Genomic DNA, 17,977 nt, shown 5'->3' with positions numbered 1-17,977 from the left:
TTCAATAATAAAACGGCTCACAAAATTAGAAATGCTAACCTTTGAAGAAATGACCCCAGGTAAACAATTAGGCCAATTAATGGTAGTACAATAAGGCCAATTAGCCTTAAGAACTTGACATCACACAATGATAATTAGCAGTAAATGTTTACCTTTGAAGAAATTATCCCAAGTAAACAATAAGGCAAATTAACAGTAGTACAATAAAGCCAATTACCCTGTTGAACTTGACATCACGCAATGGCCCTAGCCCAATTAAAAATAGGCCCATATAGAAATGACAGTGCAAAATAAACTTATAGCAACCACCCATATATACAATTGACAATATAGAGCAGTAAACTAAATCACTTAATCCTATGCACTAGTATAATTTTCTGAATATATTACATCTCTCTCTACTTTTTAATTACTAAACACAACAGGTTTTGAAAAACCACCATTGCATTGGAGCCTCACAGTTGACAGACTGATGTCCAATGACTTCCAAATGTTGACGTACGTCATGGACTCAATTCTGTATCAACTCTTATTCTCTCTATCTCTAGTTCAGTAGTCATTCTCTAGTTCAGTAGTCATTAACGTACTCTGTTCTTTGAAGGTTTCCTCCCTCCTCACCAATAGCAAGCTAGAGGGCAGAGGACACTAATGTGCAAGACTTCCTAAAACATGTGTGTGATTGAAACTCCTTGTTAATTTTCCAGTATAGAAACGAATCCCGGCCACCGCAGGTCCGTATATATATTTTAGCTAAACTAAAACATTCGGAGACAATAATAGGACCAAAACCGATTTCCATTAATACATAAATACAAGAAAACACGATTCACGGTCATTTGGATGAACTAATTCTCATTCATAATATATAACACACACTATATATAAATAAATATATATATATATATATATATATATATATATATATATGAAGTTACCTCGATTGAGTGTGAGAGAGATTGATTTGATCTTAGTCTTTTTGTATCAAACAATATCACCTACAACAACAATTAGAATCAAAAATAATAATTTTGAAACCTAAAATGAAAAACCTTTAAATTTCATATATATATATATAGAGAGAGAGAGAGAGAGAGAGAGAGGGAGTGAACCTGCACAAAGTAGAAGCAGCGCAACCGAAACGAGAGTGTGACGACACTTTATAATCAGCGGGAAAGAAAAAAGAATTTTTGACCAATGTACCCTGGTAGCTTTCATTTTCTAATTGAAAAAAAAAAAAAAAGTATAGACATTTGAAAAGGATAAAATGGGAAATTCACACTTTCAATATTTTTTTTTATAATAAATTATTTAATTTTTTTAAAAAATAATTATATACCAGGACCACTTTTTCTCTCTCTACTTTGGTGCTTGTAGAGAGAGAAAGATTCATTTTCACAGTCGGGAAATATGGTGAATTACGTGTTGATGATCACCGCCGAGGCTCGAGAACCTCACCGATCTTCAGCCTCAAGAAGGCTGCGATGATCCAAACTCAAAACGCTACAAAAACGCTACAAAAATAAACTCAAGAAGGCTGCGATGATCTTCAGCCTCAAGAAGGCTTCGAATGTAGGTATTTATTTTTGTAGCGTTTTGATTTTGTATCAGTTCATTTTACTTGGTTATACTCGTTTTCACTCTGTTTTTTTTTTTTTTCCCCTCTTTTATTTGAATTTTATATGATTATTATTTGTTGATTGAGATCTGTGTGTTAGTCTAGGTTTCTGATTTTGTATTAATTCATATTTGCCAAATCTTCAATACTTTCTTATTTCAAATTGAATTCAGATGATTATTCAATAAAATGTATTATGATTATTCCAACTGATATAAATTCCACCCCTATTCTTCAACTATTTCTTACATCACTTCATTATTTCTGATTATCAATTTTTTTAATTAGAATATCACGTTTTGATTTTGTATCAGTTCATTTTACTTGGTTATACTCGTTTTCACTCTGTTTTTTTTTTTTTCCCCTCTTTTATTTGAATTTTATATGATTATTATTTGTTGATTGAGATCTGTGTGTTAGTCTAGGTTTCTGATTTTGTATTAATTCATATTTGCCAAATCTTCAATACTTTCTTATTTCAAATTGAATTCAGACGATTATTCAATAAAATGTATTATGATTATTCCAACTGATATAAATTCCACCCCTATTCTTCAACTATTTCTTACATCACTTCATTATTTCTGATTATCAATTTTTTTAATTAGAATATCACATTTCTTTGCTTGGAATTCTGATTGTTTCTAACTTCACTCTATTTAGTTCCACCTCTGTTCGGTTTAGTTCTCATTTTACTAGGAATGTAGGTGATTATTATTATTTTCTATTAAATATTATGAGTAATCACATAGAACTAAACTATGTGTTCCATGTGTTCTTTATTTCACTATGATATAAGTGATTGTTTTATTGTTGTTTTGATCTAAGTCTCATGTTTTTGGTGTGATACATATGTGTGCGTGTGTGTTTGCGCGCGCGCGCGCTAAATTGCTAAAATATTTGATTTGTCCAGATGAAGTGTGGGAATTGTGGAGAGTTGACACAGAAAGAGACATGTGTGAGTTTGAATGAAACAGTTGCACTGCCGAAGGGTTCCACTAACCTTGTTCAGAAGGTGAAATGTCTTCTCTACTCCCTTCTATATATTTCTGCATCAGGCAGGCCTGAGTTTATGAATTAATTTATAATATTCTTTTATGTCTTTTATTAAGAAAGGCTTGGAAAATGCTTGTGTGATTACTCTGTGTGGGTGTGCGTGCGCGCACGCACACGCACTATATATGTAGGTATGAATTAATTTTATGATCTTAATGATTTTACGGATTAACTGTGAGGAAGGGCTTGCTGTAGATAATGTTTAGACCATAAGATTAGGTTTTAATGGTCATTGGGTCACATATATTGGTTCCACTCTTTTTTGTTACCTGATTATTAACAGTTATTGCCTTTGTTATTTTTAATTGCAAGTTTCTTGGAGGGGAGGGTGTTGTAACAATGGAGTAATTTTACGAGTTTTAATTGAGTCATGAATTTGTTGAGAGGAAGCATTGAGTTCTAACATATAGATCCATGATATTAAGTTCTAGAGGAACTTTTTATTTCCTCACTGTCCAGTTATTTTACGAGTTTTAATTGAGTCATGAATTTGTTGAGAGGAAGCATTGAGTTCTAACATATAGATCCATGATATTAAGTTCTAGAGGAACTTTTTATTTCCTCACTGTCCAGTTATATTAGTTCTGAATTCATTTTGATCCTTTGGTTGTGTCACATATATTGGTATGTTCTTTTGGTTTATTCCTAAATGATTGTTAACTGATACATTGTTGGCTTTGTTAACTGATACATTGTTGGCTTTGTTCTGTTTCCTTTGCAAGTTTTGGGAGGTAGGATAATTTAACAATGAATTAGTATTACAATATTCTTAATGTTTCATACACTTGTAATGTAGTAGGGATCGCAGTAAATAACATTTAGATCCATAGTATTGAGTTTTAGAGAACACTTATATTTCCATACTATCCTATATTCTGATATGTTTCTTATTTTTTTTGATCCTTTGATTGGGTCACATATATTGCTCTCGCTCTTTCGGTTTACTCCTGAAAGGATTATTAACTGATATGTTGTTGCCTTTGTTCTATTTCAAGTGCAAATTTTGCGGGAGGGAGGGGACTGTAACAATGATTACCGGCCGTGGCCGTCCACTGACCCAGGCAATTAGTGAATTAGGAAAGTTTTCTTCATTGATGTTGTTTGACTGCAGGGGCTATGAGCCTGTTGAATTTTCATTTGGCAGTGGCTGGAAAGTTGAATCAGTAAGTCTTTGATTGCTTTGCGTGCCAGTTATTAATCATGTAGCATTTTTTAACTATTAAGTTTGAAATGTACGTAAGCACATTAGTGACTCTTTCTAAACCTTTTAACTGCATCATTGAATCATTGATGTACTGTGGTAGATATATCTTTCCATCTGATTCTGGTATCTAGCAGGTCTTGGACATTGTTACTGTTGTTCATGATAACACAGACCTCTTTTTTTATTTTTTTTTTAGTTTTTCATCCTTCTTGAAATGCAATGAGGAATCCAGTATGCTATAGTTTAATGATTGGTGGTGAGTTCAAGGACATTGCATGTACTAATATAAATTGTTAAAATTTTGCTTTGTGGATTCACTATTGAATAGGAAATAGTTATTTGCAGTCCTATTATTGGATTTTGAGTTTGTTTTGTGGAGTATGGCATGCATTTTGATTTTCCCAAATTTCGGTAACCATCTCCACATTTATTACACAATTTACATCTCATGAGCTGGCAAATATTATTTAGCGGTCAAAATTTAGTGTCTGGATTGTTGAAAACACTATATATCGTTTAAAAAGCTAAAAATAATTGAAGTATGTTAAAGGTTCAACAAAGAATGCACTTCTAACTTTTTGATTAGTTTTTCATATCTGTAATATACATTAACATGACTTCCATTCATTTATATATGTTTGTTCTGTGTTTCATTGAAGAACCCGCTTTTCCCACTGCCACCCCCATATCAGAAAGAAAAAATTTAAGAAATCAGTACCCAAAATGATATGCCAATTGCTTATTAGTGGCCAAATATTACTTGGTGATCAAAATTTGATGTCTGACTTGCTGAAACACTATATCAGATTATCAGCTGTGACACTTAAATGCTAAAAATAATTCAACTATGTTAAATATCCAATGAAAGAATGTACTTTTATGTTTGTAATTAGTTTTGATCTCAGTAACATTCATTAACGCGACTTCCATTCATTTATATACTTCTGTTTTATGTTTCATAATCAACAAAAATGGTTCCTGAAAACTTGTGATACTGCTTTAAAAAACATTGAGGTCTAGGCAAGTGTTCATCTCGGTTAATGTACCAAGATGAACACTTGCTGAAACACTATATCAGATTATGCCAATTGCTTATTAGTGGCCAAATATTATTTAGAGATCAATATTTGATGCCTGACTTGCTGAATCAGATTATCAGCTACGACACTTAAATGCTAAAAATAATTCAACTATGTTAAAGATCCAATGAATGAATGTGCTTTTCTGTTTGTTTAGTTTTGATCTCAGTAACATACATTAATGCGACTTCCATTCAATTATATACTTCTCTTTTGTGTTTCATAATCAACAAAAATGATTCCTGAGAACTTGTAATACCTTAAAAAACATTTAGGTCTAGGCAAGTGCTCATCTCGGATAATGTGCCCCCCGCCTAATTAGTAGTTGTATGGTTTATTCCACCCATTTGTAGGTGTAAGGAAAATGTTAGGAGTCATCATGATTTAGTGATGAACCTTTACAATTCCTCGATCTAATTATAACGGAAGTTAGTTTGTTGGCCAACTATTTCTGTGGCCTTCTTTTTAATCTTTCGTTTGTTCTACTGCTATATTGTTTTATGTGTTGGTACCTATGCTTTGTGATTTCATTAATCTCGTAAGCCATAATCACATGCTAATTTGCATTGCACCTGATTCACTCTAAACAATCTTTTGTTGGATTAGAGTAAAAAACAAGTTGCATGGGGCATAAACCAAAATATATCAGCATTTAAGTTGTGATTTTATTCCTTATGTCCCATTTTCTTTTTCTAGAAAGCAAGTGGACTCGAGTCACTTTTCATCTGTTCCAACATATGGACAGAGTCCGTTAAAATATTATTTCAATGTGGAATATGATGCATTCCTGTCTAAGTTCTTGCTGATTTTATAAGATATTAGCTTGCTATGTTGCGCACGCGTCTCTCTCTCTCTCTCTCTCTCTCTCATATATATATATATATGAACTGCACAGTCGGCCATTAGACTGTTGCACATAAACTGAAGTTGGTTTCTCAGAGAACTGGAGAGTTTTATGAAAAAATATGGATTAGAGATGCATTTCCCCCTCATTTTACTTTGGTCTCTCTCATGTTATAAATATTTGCATACATACGGTCTATATTTTTATGAAAATCACTTTGCAGTTTCATGTTCTGTATATAACGAGCTGAATTTTACCTTCATGTTGGATCTTTTTGTGTGCACTTATTTGTAACCCTTTTTGTGTAGCTGGAAGGTACTACATTTGATGGCATTGACTTGTCTGGAGACGAATTCGCTGAATATGATGAGAAGGGAGAGTGCCCAGTCATGATATCTAACCTTCGCTATATGTTCCACCTGGTGAAGTAGGTGGCAAATCCCTGTGTTCATTTTCACTGTATATAAAATGGTGAACGGGTACAGACTTCTTACGCTGTAGAAAAATTTGACCGCACGGGAAAATCCGTGACTTGATGCTTGTTCAACTGACAGTTATCTTCTAGATATATTGGTAACTACTTTAAGCGGACTAATGAAATGCATTCCATAGATTGTGATCTTTAGTATCTTGTAAGATTCATTTTTCATTTGCTCAATGATCACCGAGACTGAGAATGAATGATGATGATATGAAACAGAAAAATTATGACTTAGTGACCGAGCCTAGAATGCAAATCTTACAGTTAAAAGTTAATTAGGCAAGTGCTAATCTCGGTTAATGTGCCACCCGCCTAATTAGTTTTTATTCAAATTTTTGTTTGCGTGTTAGATTGTGATCCCATATAGTTCCATGTAATAATTTTTCGGTTAGGTGGTGTGTTTGGAAGTATGGCTAGCCCAACCGTGGGGTTGCATGGCCCAGAGTAGCGAACTTATTATTGATCGGTTAGAATGTTTTCGGTCCAGATCCTTCTCTATGATGCCGATATATCATTCTATTGAACAATTTATCCGGTTAGATTAGATGAAAATAGGTAGAAAGGAAAGGAAATTTTTATTTTTTCTGATCCTTTGATTGGGTCACTAATATTGCTCTCGCTCTTTCGGTTTACTCCTGAAAAGATTATTAACTGATAGATATGTTGTTGCCTTTGTTCTATTTCAGGTGCAAATTTTGCAGGAGGGAGGGGACTGTAACAATGATTACTGGCCGTTCCCAGGCAATTAGTGAATTAGGAAAGTTTTCTCCATTGATGTTGTTTGACTGCAGGGACTATAAGCCTGTTGAATTTTCATTTGGCAGTGGCTGGAAAGTTGAATCAGTAAGTCTTTGATTGCTTTGCTTGCCAGTTATTAACCATGTAGCATTTTTTAAGTTTGAAATGTACTTGAGCGCATTAGTGACTCTTTCTAAACCTTTTAACTGCATCATTGAATCATTGAAGTACTGTGGTAGATATATCTTTCCATCTGATTCTGGTATCTTGCAGGTCTTGGACATTTGTTACTGTTGTTCATGATAAAATGGACCTCTTTTTATTAATATTTTTAGTTTTTCATCTTTATTGAAATGCAATGATGAATCCAGTATACTATAGTTTAATGATTGGTGGTGAGTTCAAGGACATCGCATGTACTAATATAAATTGTTAAAAATTTGCTTTGTGGATTCACTATTGAATAGGAAATAGTTATTTGCAGTTCTATTATTGGATTTTGAGTTTGTTTTGTGAGAGTATGGCATGCATTTTGATTTTCCCAAACTTCAGTAACCATCTCCACTTCCACATGGTGAAGTAGGTGGCAAATCCCTGTGTTTATTTTCACTGGTATATAAAATGGTGATCGGGTACAGACTTCTTACGCTGTAGAAAAATGGGAAAATCTGTGACTTGATGCTTGTTCAACTGACAGTTATCTCCTAGATATATTAGTAACTATAAGCTGACTAACGAAATGCATTCCATAGATTGTGATCTTTAGTATCTTGCAAGATTTGTTTTTCATCTGCACAATGATCACCGAGACTGAGAATGAATGATGATGATATGAAACGGAAAAATTATGACTTAGTGACCTAGCCTAGAATGCGAGTCTTACAGTTAAAAGTCAATTAGTACAGTGACCATGGTAAATCACTACGTAGTAATTTTCTTATGATGTTTTGATGCTTGTGGAGAATGAACCTGTTGACATCCACCCAACACTTGCTTAGTTGAGAATAGCCAGTGTGAAGTAAATTTTAGTTGCACTATGGTATTGAGTCAAGTCTCTGTTGAATTTGCTTGGTTCATATTGAAGATGCTTTGGTCATATCTCTGTTGCTTTCTCAACATCAAATAGCTAGACTGAAATATATCCGGTATATTAGGTAGGATAAATTATTACCTGGTCTCCGGGCCAATCACAACTCGTCATGCAAGTAAATGTGTTAGTTTTTATTCAAATTTTTGCTTGCCTGTTTGATTGTGATTCCATATAGTCCCATGTAATAATTTCTCTGTTAGGTAGTGTGTTTGGAAGGTACAGTTAGCCCAACCGTGGGGTTGGGTGGCCCAGAGTAGCGAACTTATTATCGATCAGTTAGAATGTTTCCGAGTCCAGATCCTTCTCTATGATGCCTATATATGATTCTATTGAACAATTTACCTAGGCTCTGTTACATTAGATGAAAATAGGAGAAAAGGAAAGGAAAGGAAAAAAAAGGAATGGGGCCTTTGGAGCTGAGTGCTGAATGGGGTTTTGTTTGGTGATCAATAGTATATTTGGCACGTAGTTGACATCAATGTAAGGTTGTCTGGTTGCTCGTCTAGTCCACGTAGGCTGCTACTTGGTGATTGGTGGGCAATCCTTGTTGTTGTTGTAGGTGGGTCCATGGCCTCCTCAAGACTTGGTTCCATTCTGACACGTGACTGGAATCATATTTATATTAACTTAATAGGCGGGCAATCCAATAATTGAATGGTGAAGTTGAGACTTCATATTCCAATAATTAAATGAGAAGTTAAATGAACATCACCAAATGGTTTGTGTACTTGTGAATTGTGAATGAGTAACGCCATCATGGTCCATGGTAGTTTACTTACTCTGGCTGCTCAAAATGATGAAGCATGGTCCAAATGTTCAAAGCATCTGGCTATATTTATGTGATTACTTTTTCGGTCCATGAATGTAATATATTTATGAAAATTAATGTATACTCTCACAACATGTATGTATTTTTTTTAGTTGGTATTCACATATTATATACGTCTTCATTGAAGTTTAAATTTTTGACCTTTCACTGAAAAGTAGGGGTTTGGTATCACTGGCTTATATTGCTACTATTAAGATACACGGCCACGTTGATGTGTAAAATTGTTGTGTTGTATATTTTACATAGTCACATTAACATATTTCTTTTCTCCTCACTCATTCTCATTAATCAACCTTATATTAAGTAGATTTGTAAAAATTATGTGAGGTCCAGACATGACACTATTGGTTGTTATTAAAAGATATATTTTTATACAAAAGGTATAAAATAATTGTTGGAGTTAAAAATAAATAATTTAAAATTTTTATGTAAATGTATCATGACACGTCAAATTTATATAAAATAATAATAATATTATTATTATTATTATTATACACAATGATCGGAGAAATTTTAAGAAAATAAAACTCTCCGTTTTGATAAAATAAGAAAGTGAGACTCCGTTAACATAGTACTTGCATTATTGAAAGGTACCTTGTATTGCTCTAATTGGCGTGACATGCCACTATCTAACGCTTGACACACATGATCATTAAATGTGAGGGATCTAATTTGATGAAAAAGTCTATTTTAACTTCTTAATCAACGGTAGACAAAGAAGAGTGTCTATGCAACGCATGAACTTCTATTTATAGTATAATTTCTTACATTCATTACTATAATCATAATTTGTTTGGTATAGGCACTTTGTAATCAAGAAATTAGCTAAGCCTCTTTGATTGCGCCGCATGATGGGTCCCAGCAGGTCAAGTGACAATCACTACTATTGACTGTACAAATATAAATTCATGTTTAAAAAAATCGATTGAAATACAATTAAACCCGATAGTAATTTGAAATGGGAATTGAGCCTTTCCAAACCCTTCCTTTTTTTTTTTTCTGTGTTTTTTTTTTCAAACCTTGTAGTGCTTAAATAGCACCAAATAAAAAAAGGACATGAAATATTGACTTACATTTAGATCTAATTAAATTAACACCTACCTATCTTCACAATTCAAATTTGACCTTGATTAATAATGATTCTTCTAAAAAAATATATTTCGAATTTAGAAAATGCACTTATTCAAATTTTGAAAGATGTTGATGAAGTATTGTGAATGTGAGTGTGGTAAGGTCTACAGCCCCATTTACACGTGTATACTCTGAATTGAAAGATGTATAATTGCTCTTCGTATTTAAAAAAAATTCAAAATCCAATATTCTTAAATTTTGGATTTAAAATCATAAGCCAAAACCAAAGGTTTTTTTTTATTTATTTGGATCGGATATCGGGTCATAACCCCCATTTGTATGGTTCTAATTAGTAATTACTCTTCTAAATAACAATAATAAGGGTTATAAACAAATCAGAGTTCGACAAAACGCAACCTCTCTCTCTCTGTTCGTGTGTGTGTGTGTGTGTGAACTGTGTGATGTCAAAACATTCTTGGAACCCAATTCCATAGATCTCCTCCCCTTCCCCTGGATTTCCCCACCACATTCTCATTTCTCTCTCTCTCTAAAAATCCTTCCACTCTCTCTCTCTCTCTAGCTCTTTAACTTTCTTCCCATCCTCTTTCCATCCCCTGCCTAACCTTCCTCTCCCCCACTTTTGACTATTATCCTTATCTCGTCACCGCAATTCAAGCACAGTTAAAGACCGACCAATCAATTACACTTCTCGTCAATGAATTTGTGATATGTTCACTGTCCCATTTTCTTCTAAAATGTAATTACCAATCATTTCTACCTTTTTGCGTGATGCAGAACCTTCCGATTCTGTATTCGATCACTGTTATTTTCTCTATTAGCTTCATACCCATTTGCTCTGATCTCAGCTCGATGGTCTGGTTTGATCAATTGAGAAACTAACACTTTAGATCTCCAACAGTGAGTCAAGCACCCAATTGGTAAAGTTCAAATTCACTTCTCTGTTTGTGCTCTGAGATGCAATTTAGGACACAGTTTGTGATAATTTTAAGAAAATCTGGGATTGAAAAGGGTTTTTGAATGCAGAGAAGGGTGTTATTTGATTTGAATTAGCAGAAAACAAAATACCCAAAAGCTATGCAATCAAGGGTTGTGCCAATGGAGGAAGGGAAGGACCCTACAGTTGTAAGTAGGACAAACCAATCTAGGGTTTTGCCACAGAGGTTGATTCAGTTGCTTGGTCTCTTTCTGGTCTTGTGTATTGCATTTTCATTCATTAGTATTTACATGATTCGGTATTTTGGAGTTCATAGTGTGATGACACCTGTAGGGCCTAGGTTTCAGCCGTGTTTCGAAGAGCCTACTAGCTTAGAACATTTGATCAGGCCTCCGTCGAATTTGCTCCACTCCATGACTGATAAAGAGCTCTTCTGGAAGGCTTCTTTCGTGCCTAGAATTAAGAATTATCCGTTCACGAGGATTCCGAAGATTGCATTTATGTTCTTGACAAAGGGGCCATTGCCATTGGCACCTCTTTGGGAGAGATTTTTCAAGGGGCATGAGGGGCTTTATTCGATCTATATTCATTCACTGCCATCATTCCAATCTGATTTGCCGTCATCATCAGTTTTTTACAGGAGACAAATACCAAGTCAGGTGTGGTTTCTGCCAATTTATGTTTCTCACTAGTTGTAGATTTTCCATGCTTCTTGTAGTTTCCATGCTATATTTTCATGATGCCTCGTGCGGTCCGTGGTCTTTTTATCTTATGCTGATATTGTGAGATTTTATCCTTGTTTCAAAGTGACCTTTGCTCCTTACCTGTTGAACCATATCCTATAGGATCACTGCCCCTAAAGTAATGTAAAATTTTTTAGTTGTGGGTTCTGTAGAATGTTCTGTATTTACAAGAAAATTGGTGCAAATTTGTAGTAGTTCGAAGTATAAGTTGGCATTTTCTTGTAACTACTGCATGGTGGATAAAATCTATTCTGACAGAAGAATTTTTTTTGCACAATATTAGATTCTCAAAATGGACAGAATCCATTTTGGTTTGCACTTGGCTATCTTTGATAGATGTAAGTTTATATGGACATAACTAGTCACTGGTGATCTTTTATGTCCCACCTTATTTTCCATTATATCACAACCATTCCTAAGAAGTTTAATGAAAAATGTTATGGAATACTGTGGCACTGCTGCTGAATTTCTAAGTCATGTGAAATTAAATTTCTGATCTGAATCATTTGTCAAACTCTAATGAGCAGTGGTTCCTTGACAGAGGATTTACCATCCAGGTTGGTTATCTGACACCTTGAATTGGAAACCACTCTAATAGTACCTTTTGGCTTCCTCATGGTTAAATTTAAAAGATTCTTAGGATTCACAAACATTATTTTGTATCATCTTTCTAATTTATTCTGAATCCAATCTTGAATATTAACCATAGTATCAACATAAGTTTCCAATTTCATTGACTTTGATTTTGAAAAAGGCTCTACCTTTGTACAATTAAATGTGTATTTTCTATTTATATTTTTTGGTTTTATAATTTGGCATAACATTTATTTAGCGTTACTATTAGTGTTTTTGTTGTGGTGAATGGAAATTGATTTATGATTTTTTCTATTGACAATGGTTCTTGAACCTCGAAGTTCGCTCCATAATAACCATGAGATACCATCATGTCAAGACATTGGTTGTGAAATTGATCTTTAAACGATTTAAAATTTCTTAAACATTAATTTAAATTTCTTTCTTCTATTGATAACTTTAAGTATTTCCATTCATTTTATTAGTTTTATAGAAAATGGGCCATTGCCTGGTGCAGAGGTAAATGCTCAGGCTGTCAGGTATAAGAATGTGGGTTCAAATCCTGAGAACAGCCAGTGGTTAGCTCTATATTCAATTGTCCCCCTGTATCCTTGATTAACAAGGACCATATTAGGTAATGACCCTTCTTTTCTTGGTTATAACTTTTATGAGATTATAGATTGAAATAACCATTTACTTATCAAAAAAAAAAAAAAAAGAAAAAGAAAAAAAAAAAGAAAAAACGAAAAAAGAAAAAAAAAAATATTGAAATAACCATTTAGTAGTTTTTCTCAGGCCCCATGAAGAAAAATACGGATTTTGCCCGACTGCACTAGTTATAGTTCTTCTTATTTTTTAGTCATTCAGGCTCTATTTGAGGCCATATCGTCCCTGCACACTTTTTTCTCTAATCTTCAACCTATGTTCATTCTTGCCTTATTTTTTTTTTTCTTCAATTTCATCAGATTTAAATCACTTGTCCTATGAGTTTAATAATTGTTCTTTACATGTCTGTCTTAACCAACTTTTCATCTTGCCCCCAATGGATGCTAGAATTAGTTTCCTGTTAAGTTCTCTTTTCCCATTTATATATTTTTTCTTTTTCCTGACTTATCCACACCAACATCTTATTTGAGATGATTCATTTTACAACATGTTTTTAAATAGCACAACATATTGTTTTCTAATAAAAAGGTGTCGCTTACCTTTTAGCTTCTAGGACTATTCACCCATGATAATGTAAGGTGTCAGTTTTTATATCTATTGTCCAAAAATTACCATCAATTTTCATATGCCATATATTTTGTCTTTGTCGGTTCAGTTTTTTCAATTTAGCATTTAGTTAAAAGTCCTGTTAACAATAATATGTCTTGTGAACAACTTGGTTTTGATGCCATCATTGTCTAGTTACTAGCCCCTTTTTCATAATCCCTCCAGTCGTCTTACTTAGGCTTTGATTTTTGACTATAAATTTTGTACTGGTTGTGTTCTTCTCTTCAAAATGTTAGGTTCGTATACCTGTTTTCACATATCCATCTATAGAAATAGTAAGAAGATAACCTTCCATATTTCTTCTCCAACAAACTGTTAAGGCTAGAAGTCGGCCAGTCTCACGAGTCTGCTTTGACTGATATTCAGCTGTTGTGGTTGATGATCTGGAATATATTTTATTCTAGTTTCTTTATTTTCTATCCGAGGTTCTTCATATTTATGTACAGCACCTTCAAATGGAAATGACTCTCTGATTCATTCACTTTTTAGAATGACCTTCTGGAACAGAAAATTCATTGCCATAAGCCGTTTTTCATGAAACATCTATTTAATAGCCAGACATCTTTTCGGATGTCAAGCAACATGCACTTTAATATATATTACGCATTAACTCTATCAGAATGATACGACTTCAAAGAATTCCTGCTGGCAACTTCAATTGGTGTTTTTGGTATTGCATGCTTGGCTAGATATTTTAAGTTATAGGCAATACGTGACCTTGGTTTGTTGAGTCAGTTGCCTGTGGTTTTTGGGGAATCCTACTGTCACATGTGAGATGATCACCTTATTTAAGGTTTCATCTTATTTAAAATTTTACATGCATATGCTACTGATTAAAGATACAAAAAAACACCTGTCTTTTGTTTGATTTGTCAAATTCCTGTTTTAGTTAATTGTGGGAGTTTCCATATATTAGAAGGGTTATTATGAAGGAAATTTTGCATCGATAAGGCTGTAAGTGATGAGGATTCTTGTGACATTGTTTTCTGGGCTATTTACTCGTACACTGATGGTGCTATTAAACTTAAGGATCAGTATGTATCTATTTTTATTCTTCCTAACTGTTTTTATATCCACTTTTATAAAAGTTAGCTGCTTTTGAGATATTTAGATTTCTTAAACTTTCATGAGCATAGCAGATTAGTTCAAAAAGTAATATAATTAGATTTACTGTTGTAATATATGATTGATTTAGGAGTATATTTGCAATTGTTGCCTTTTGCAATATCATTAGCATAAGGTAGGTACCACTACTTATTCAGGACATCCTTTCTGGCAGATTTGTTCTTCTGGAAAGTATTTAAATGTGTTTGTTTTATTTTTTACTCATAGGGGGTGCAATAAGAATTCTAAGGTTTTGTATCAAGAATTGAGTTAAGCTAGGGGTGGGAAAGTGATGGAGGATAGCCCCAAGGTATTTACCTTTCTGAACAATATTGAACCCGGATTCCAGACAGTCTTTTCTTGGTCATACAAAATTCATCAGAATCATTTTTGAACATTTTAATGTGACTACTCAATTTTGTTCTGTGCAATTTGTTGGAATTGTCCAAATCAGTTATTACCATACCCATCTGTAGCCAGATTTTAGACATCATTAGCAAACCCCTTTTCTGGATTTAATATAATTTCCATCCCGTTACACAAATATAATCACGTGTGTTGAACTTGAATTGCCTTGATTTTTATTTAAATATGATCACAATTTCTTCAAGGTGTTATCAGATACTTTGTTCCTATGTGGTGATTCACAAAAGGTTGATATTCTCATTAGATAGATTTTGAATAAATAACTGTATCGTGAGGATTAGATTAGATTGACAATATTTGGGGTTTGGATTGTTGAGATTGGTTCACTTGCACTGATAAGCCGAGCCTAGCAACTTGGCTAGGCTTCCATCTGAGCTACTTCTCAACAGGACTTGAGAAAATTCTTGCCTTCTTACCTGATGGCTAGGCAGCTAGGAACCTATGGTCTGGATTGTTGAGATTGGTTCACTTGCACTGATAAGCCGAGCCTAGCAACTTGGCTAGGCTTCCATCTGAGCTACTTCAACAGGACTAGAGAAAATTCTTGCCTTCTTACCTGATGGCTAGGCAGCTAGGAACCTATGGTCTGAAGGGTTACAGTGATCTGGTATCTGCTGATTGTATAGCTAAGGAACAGTGTAGAGCGGGAAAGCTTAGCTGTAATGAAAGGGGATGTAATTGTTATTGACATCAAGATGCAAGCGGATTCTGGCATGGTGTTGATGACCCTTTTTTTTTTTTTTCTTTTCCTAGTTGTGTTGATGACTTTCATTCTTTGGTTTTCTGGAGTAATCTACTAACCAGATCTAAGAATGCAATAGCATTATCCATAGTGGAGGTTTTGCTTGTCTATTCTGTTTTAACAATGAGATAACAACACTACCTTATAATATCTATGTTTTTTTAAGGTATTGTAATATATATGTTGTCATCTTGTTTTCATAAGATAGGGAGAGATTTGTCTGCAATCTGCATAATAGTAATATCTTTATATTGCTTCCACTTTTATCTATGTCTACCTTGTAATATCTATGTATTATTTTAGGTATTGTAATTTATATGGTGTCATCTTATTTTCATAAGATAGGGAGAGATGCGCCTGCATAATGGTAATATCTTTATATTTCTTCCACTTTTCTGTCTGAAGTTTTGAATTTCCATGATGGTCATCTCTTCCCACGTTTCTAGACCATTCTTGCGCATTTGGTCCAGTATCTTGGTGAAAGTTAATGGTTCTTTATATTTCTCTTCCTGTGCAGATGTCAGAGTGGGGAAGAATGAGTATGTGTGATGCTGAGAAAAGACTTCTTGCCAATGCATTGCTCGATATCTCCAATGAATGGTTTGTTCTCCTCTCCGAATCTTGTGCCCCTCTCTACAACTTCAGTGTCATCTACCACTACATAATGAAATCCAGATATAGCTTCATTGGTGCATTTGATGACCCTGGGCCATATGGGAGAGGACGATACAATCACAACATGGCACCTGAGGTGAACATCAGTCAGTGGCGTAAGGGGTCGCAATGGTTTGAAATCAACCGAAAGCTTGCAATTTACATAGTGGAAGATACAAAATTTTACCCAAAGTTCGCCAATTTCTGTAGACCAGCCTGTTATGTGGATGAGCATTATTTCCCCACCATGCTTACAATTCAATCACCAAATCTCTTAGCAAATCGAAGCATCACTTGGGTTGATTGGTCAAGAGGCGGTCCTCACCCGGCTACTTTCGGAAGAGGGGATATCACCGAGGATTTCTTAAAGAGAATTCTTGGAGCTCACAGCTGCGTTTATAATAATCAACCTTCCTCAGTTTGTTTTCTTTTCGCTAGAAAATTCGCCCCAAGTGCCTTGGAACCACTATTGCTACTAGCACCAAAGTTTTTAGGTTTTTGAGGAATGGGATGATCCGTTGAATTCTAAATTTTGAAGCGCAAATTGACATAGAAAGAAGGCACAAATTGACAGAGAAAGAAGGACCGACAAGCGTTCGCCGCGACATTCATTCTTTGTGCTCCACTTCTTAGGTATTGTCACATTGTCACCCTCTTATCATTCTCTTATCGTACACTTTCAATACTTACCGGTCTAGGCACTGTCCGCTACATCCAATGATTTTTAGATGTACAGAAACTAGCATCCAGATTTAGCATCATAATCGCATTCATAAGGTCAAGATCCGAGTTTTAAGCTACCAATCGTGCTTGCACTCGCAAATTATTTTACGATAACTACTGTGTAATATTCCTTTTTCTCTGTCATCGTTGCTCATCCATCTCTGTTATTAGAATGATTTGCTGTGTCAATTGCTGTGTCAAGTACATTACTTGCTTCATAAGAATATATTCCTTTCTGGATTTCGGTTATTATTTGTTTCAGATGTATTGATCTATTGCCTTGTCCGTGATAATGAATATCTGCAGATAATGCCATACAATTCAACAAGTTGCCATTATTTTGTATTGGAATTATTACTTAGAGATTTTTCTTATTTTGAAGAACCTCCAAATTGAAATATATATATATAAATACACACACACACACACACTTGTAGTATTTGTCATGCATGCTAAAGGTTACTTGTTGTCTAGTTGATGAACTATTAATTTTTTTTTTTTTTTTTTTAAATCTCAACTCAAATCATGAAATTTATAAGTTGTCGATTAGCCTACTTATAACTAGGAATGACAGTTGGGTGGGTTTAAGACAGGGTTTTCTTAAACCCTATCCCATAAATAGGAATGGTAGTAGGGTGGGTTTAAGACGGGTTTTCTCAACCCCATCCCGCCCCATTTATCTACCTGCAACTATGTTCTTGTTCCAAACTCGAGACGTGTTGTTAGTCCCCGAAACATCCACAGGTTAGGCTAGAGGGTCGGGAAAGGGCAATCACTC

The 17,977-nt window shown here is 34.3% G+C and overlaps 2 protein-coding genes across 3 annotated transcripts; both read left to right on the top strand.

Annotated features, from left to right (window-relative positions):
* Nucleotides 1-1,347: 1,347 nt before the first annotated feature.
* On the top strand, nt 1,348-6,419 carry LOC132303733 (uncharacterized). 2 transcript variants are annotated; one of them, XM_059801125.1, is made up of 4 exons: nt 1,348-1,573; nt 2,529-2,630; nt 3,667-3,834; nt 6,107-6,419. In XM_059801125.1, the coding sequence occupies exons 2-4, from the start codon at nt 2,529-2,531 to the stop codon at nt 6,227-6,229; spliced, it is 393 nt and encodes a 130-aa protein (XP_059657108.1). In that variant the 5' UTR covers nt 1,348-1,573; the 3' UTR covers nt 6,230-6,419. The 2 variants fall into 2 exon arrangements, with proteins under 2 accessions (XP_059657108.1, XP_059657107.1); XM_059801124.1 differs by having other exon boundaries at nt 1,349-1,569.
* Nucleotides 6,420-10,442: 4,023 nt separating this feature from the next.
* LOC132303731 (glycosyltransferase BC10) lies at nt 10,443-17,448 on the top strand. The gene is made up of 2 exons (XM_059801123.1): nt 10,443-11,621; nt 16,340-17,448. The coding sequence occupies exons 1-2, from the start codon at nt 11,103-11,105 to the stop codon at nt 16,976-16,978; spliced, it is 1,158 nt and encodes a 385-aa protein (XP_059657106.1). The 5' UTR covers nt 10,443-11,102; the 3' UTR covers nt 16,979-17,448.
* Nucleotides 17,449-17,977: the final 529 nt, after the last annotated feature.

This window comes from Cornus florida, unplaced genomic scaffold, assembly GCF_030987335.1.
Source record: "Cornus florida cultivar Cherokee Brave unplaced genomic scaffold, ASM3098733v1 CherokeeBrave_3.0.0_Hap2_Chr04, whole genome shotgun sequence".
Lineage (NCBI taxonomy): Eukaryota > Viridiplantae > Streptophyta > Magnoliopsida > Cornales > Cornaceae > Cornus > Cornus florida.
Note: the sequence above shows the minus strand (reverse complement) of the source record. Positions and strands in the feature narration are given on the sequence as shown.

Excerpts from the sequence above, each read along its gene's own strand:
- LOC132303733 (XM_059801124.1), top strand. The coding sequence starts at position 1,540 with ATGATCTTCAGCCTCAAGAAGGCTTCGAAT. Across the intron at positions 1,570-2,528 it reads GCCTCAAGAAGGCTTCGAAT|ATGAAGTGTGGGAATTGTGG; the intron begins GTAGGTATTTAT and ends TGATTTGTCCAG. Across the intron at positions 2,631-3,666 it reads CCACTAACCTTGTTCAGAAG|TGCAAATTTTGCGGGAGGGA; the intron begins GTGAAATGTCTT and ends TTCTATTTCAAG.
- LOC132303731 (XM_059801123.1), top strand. The coding sequence starts at position 11,103 with ATGCAATCAAGGGTTGTGCCAATGGAGGAAGGGAAGGACCCTACAGTT. Across the intron at positions 11,622-16,339 it reads GGAGACAAATACCAAGTCAG|ATGTCAGAGTGGGGAAGAAT; the intron begins GTGTGGTTTCTG and ends CTTCCTGTGCAG.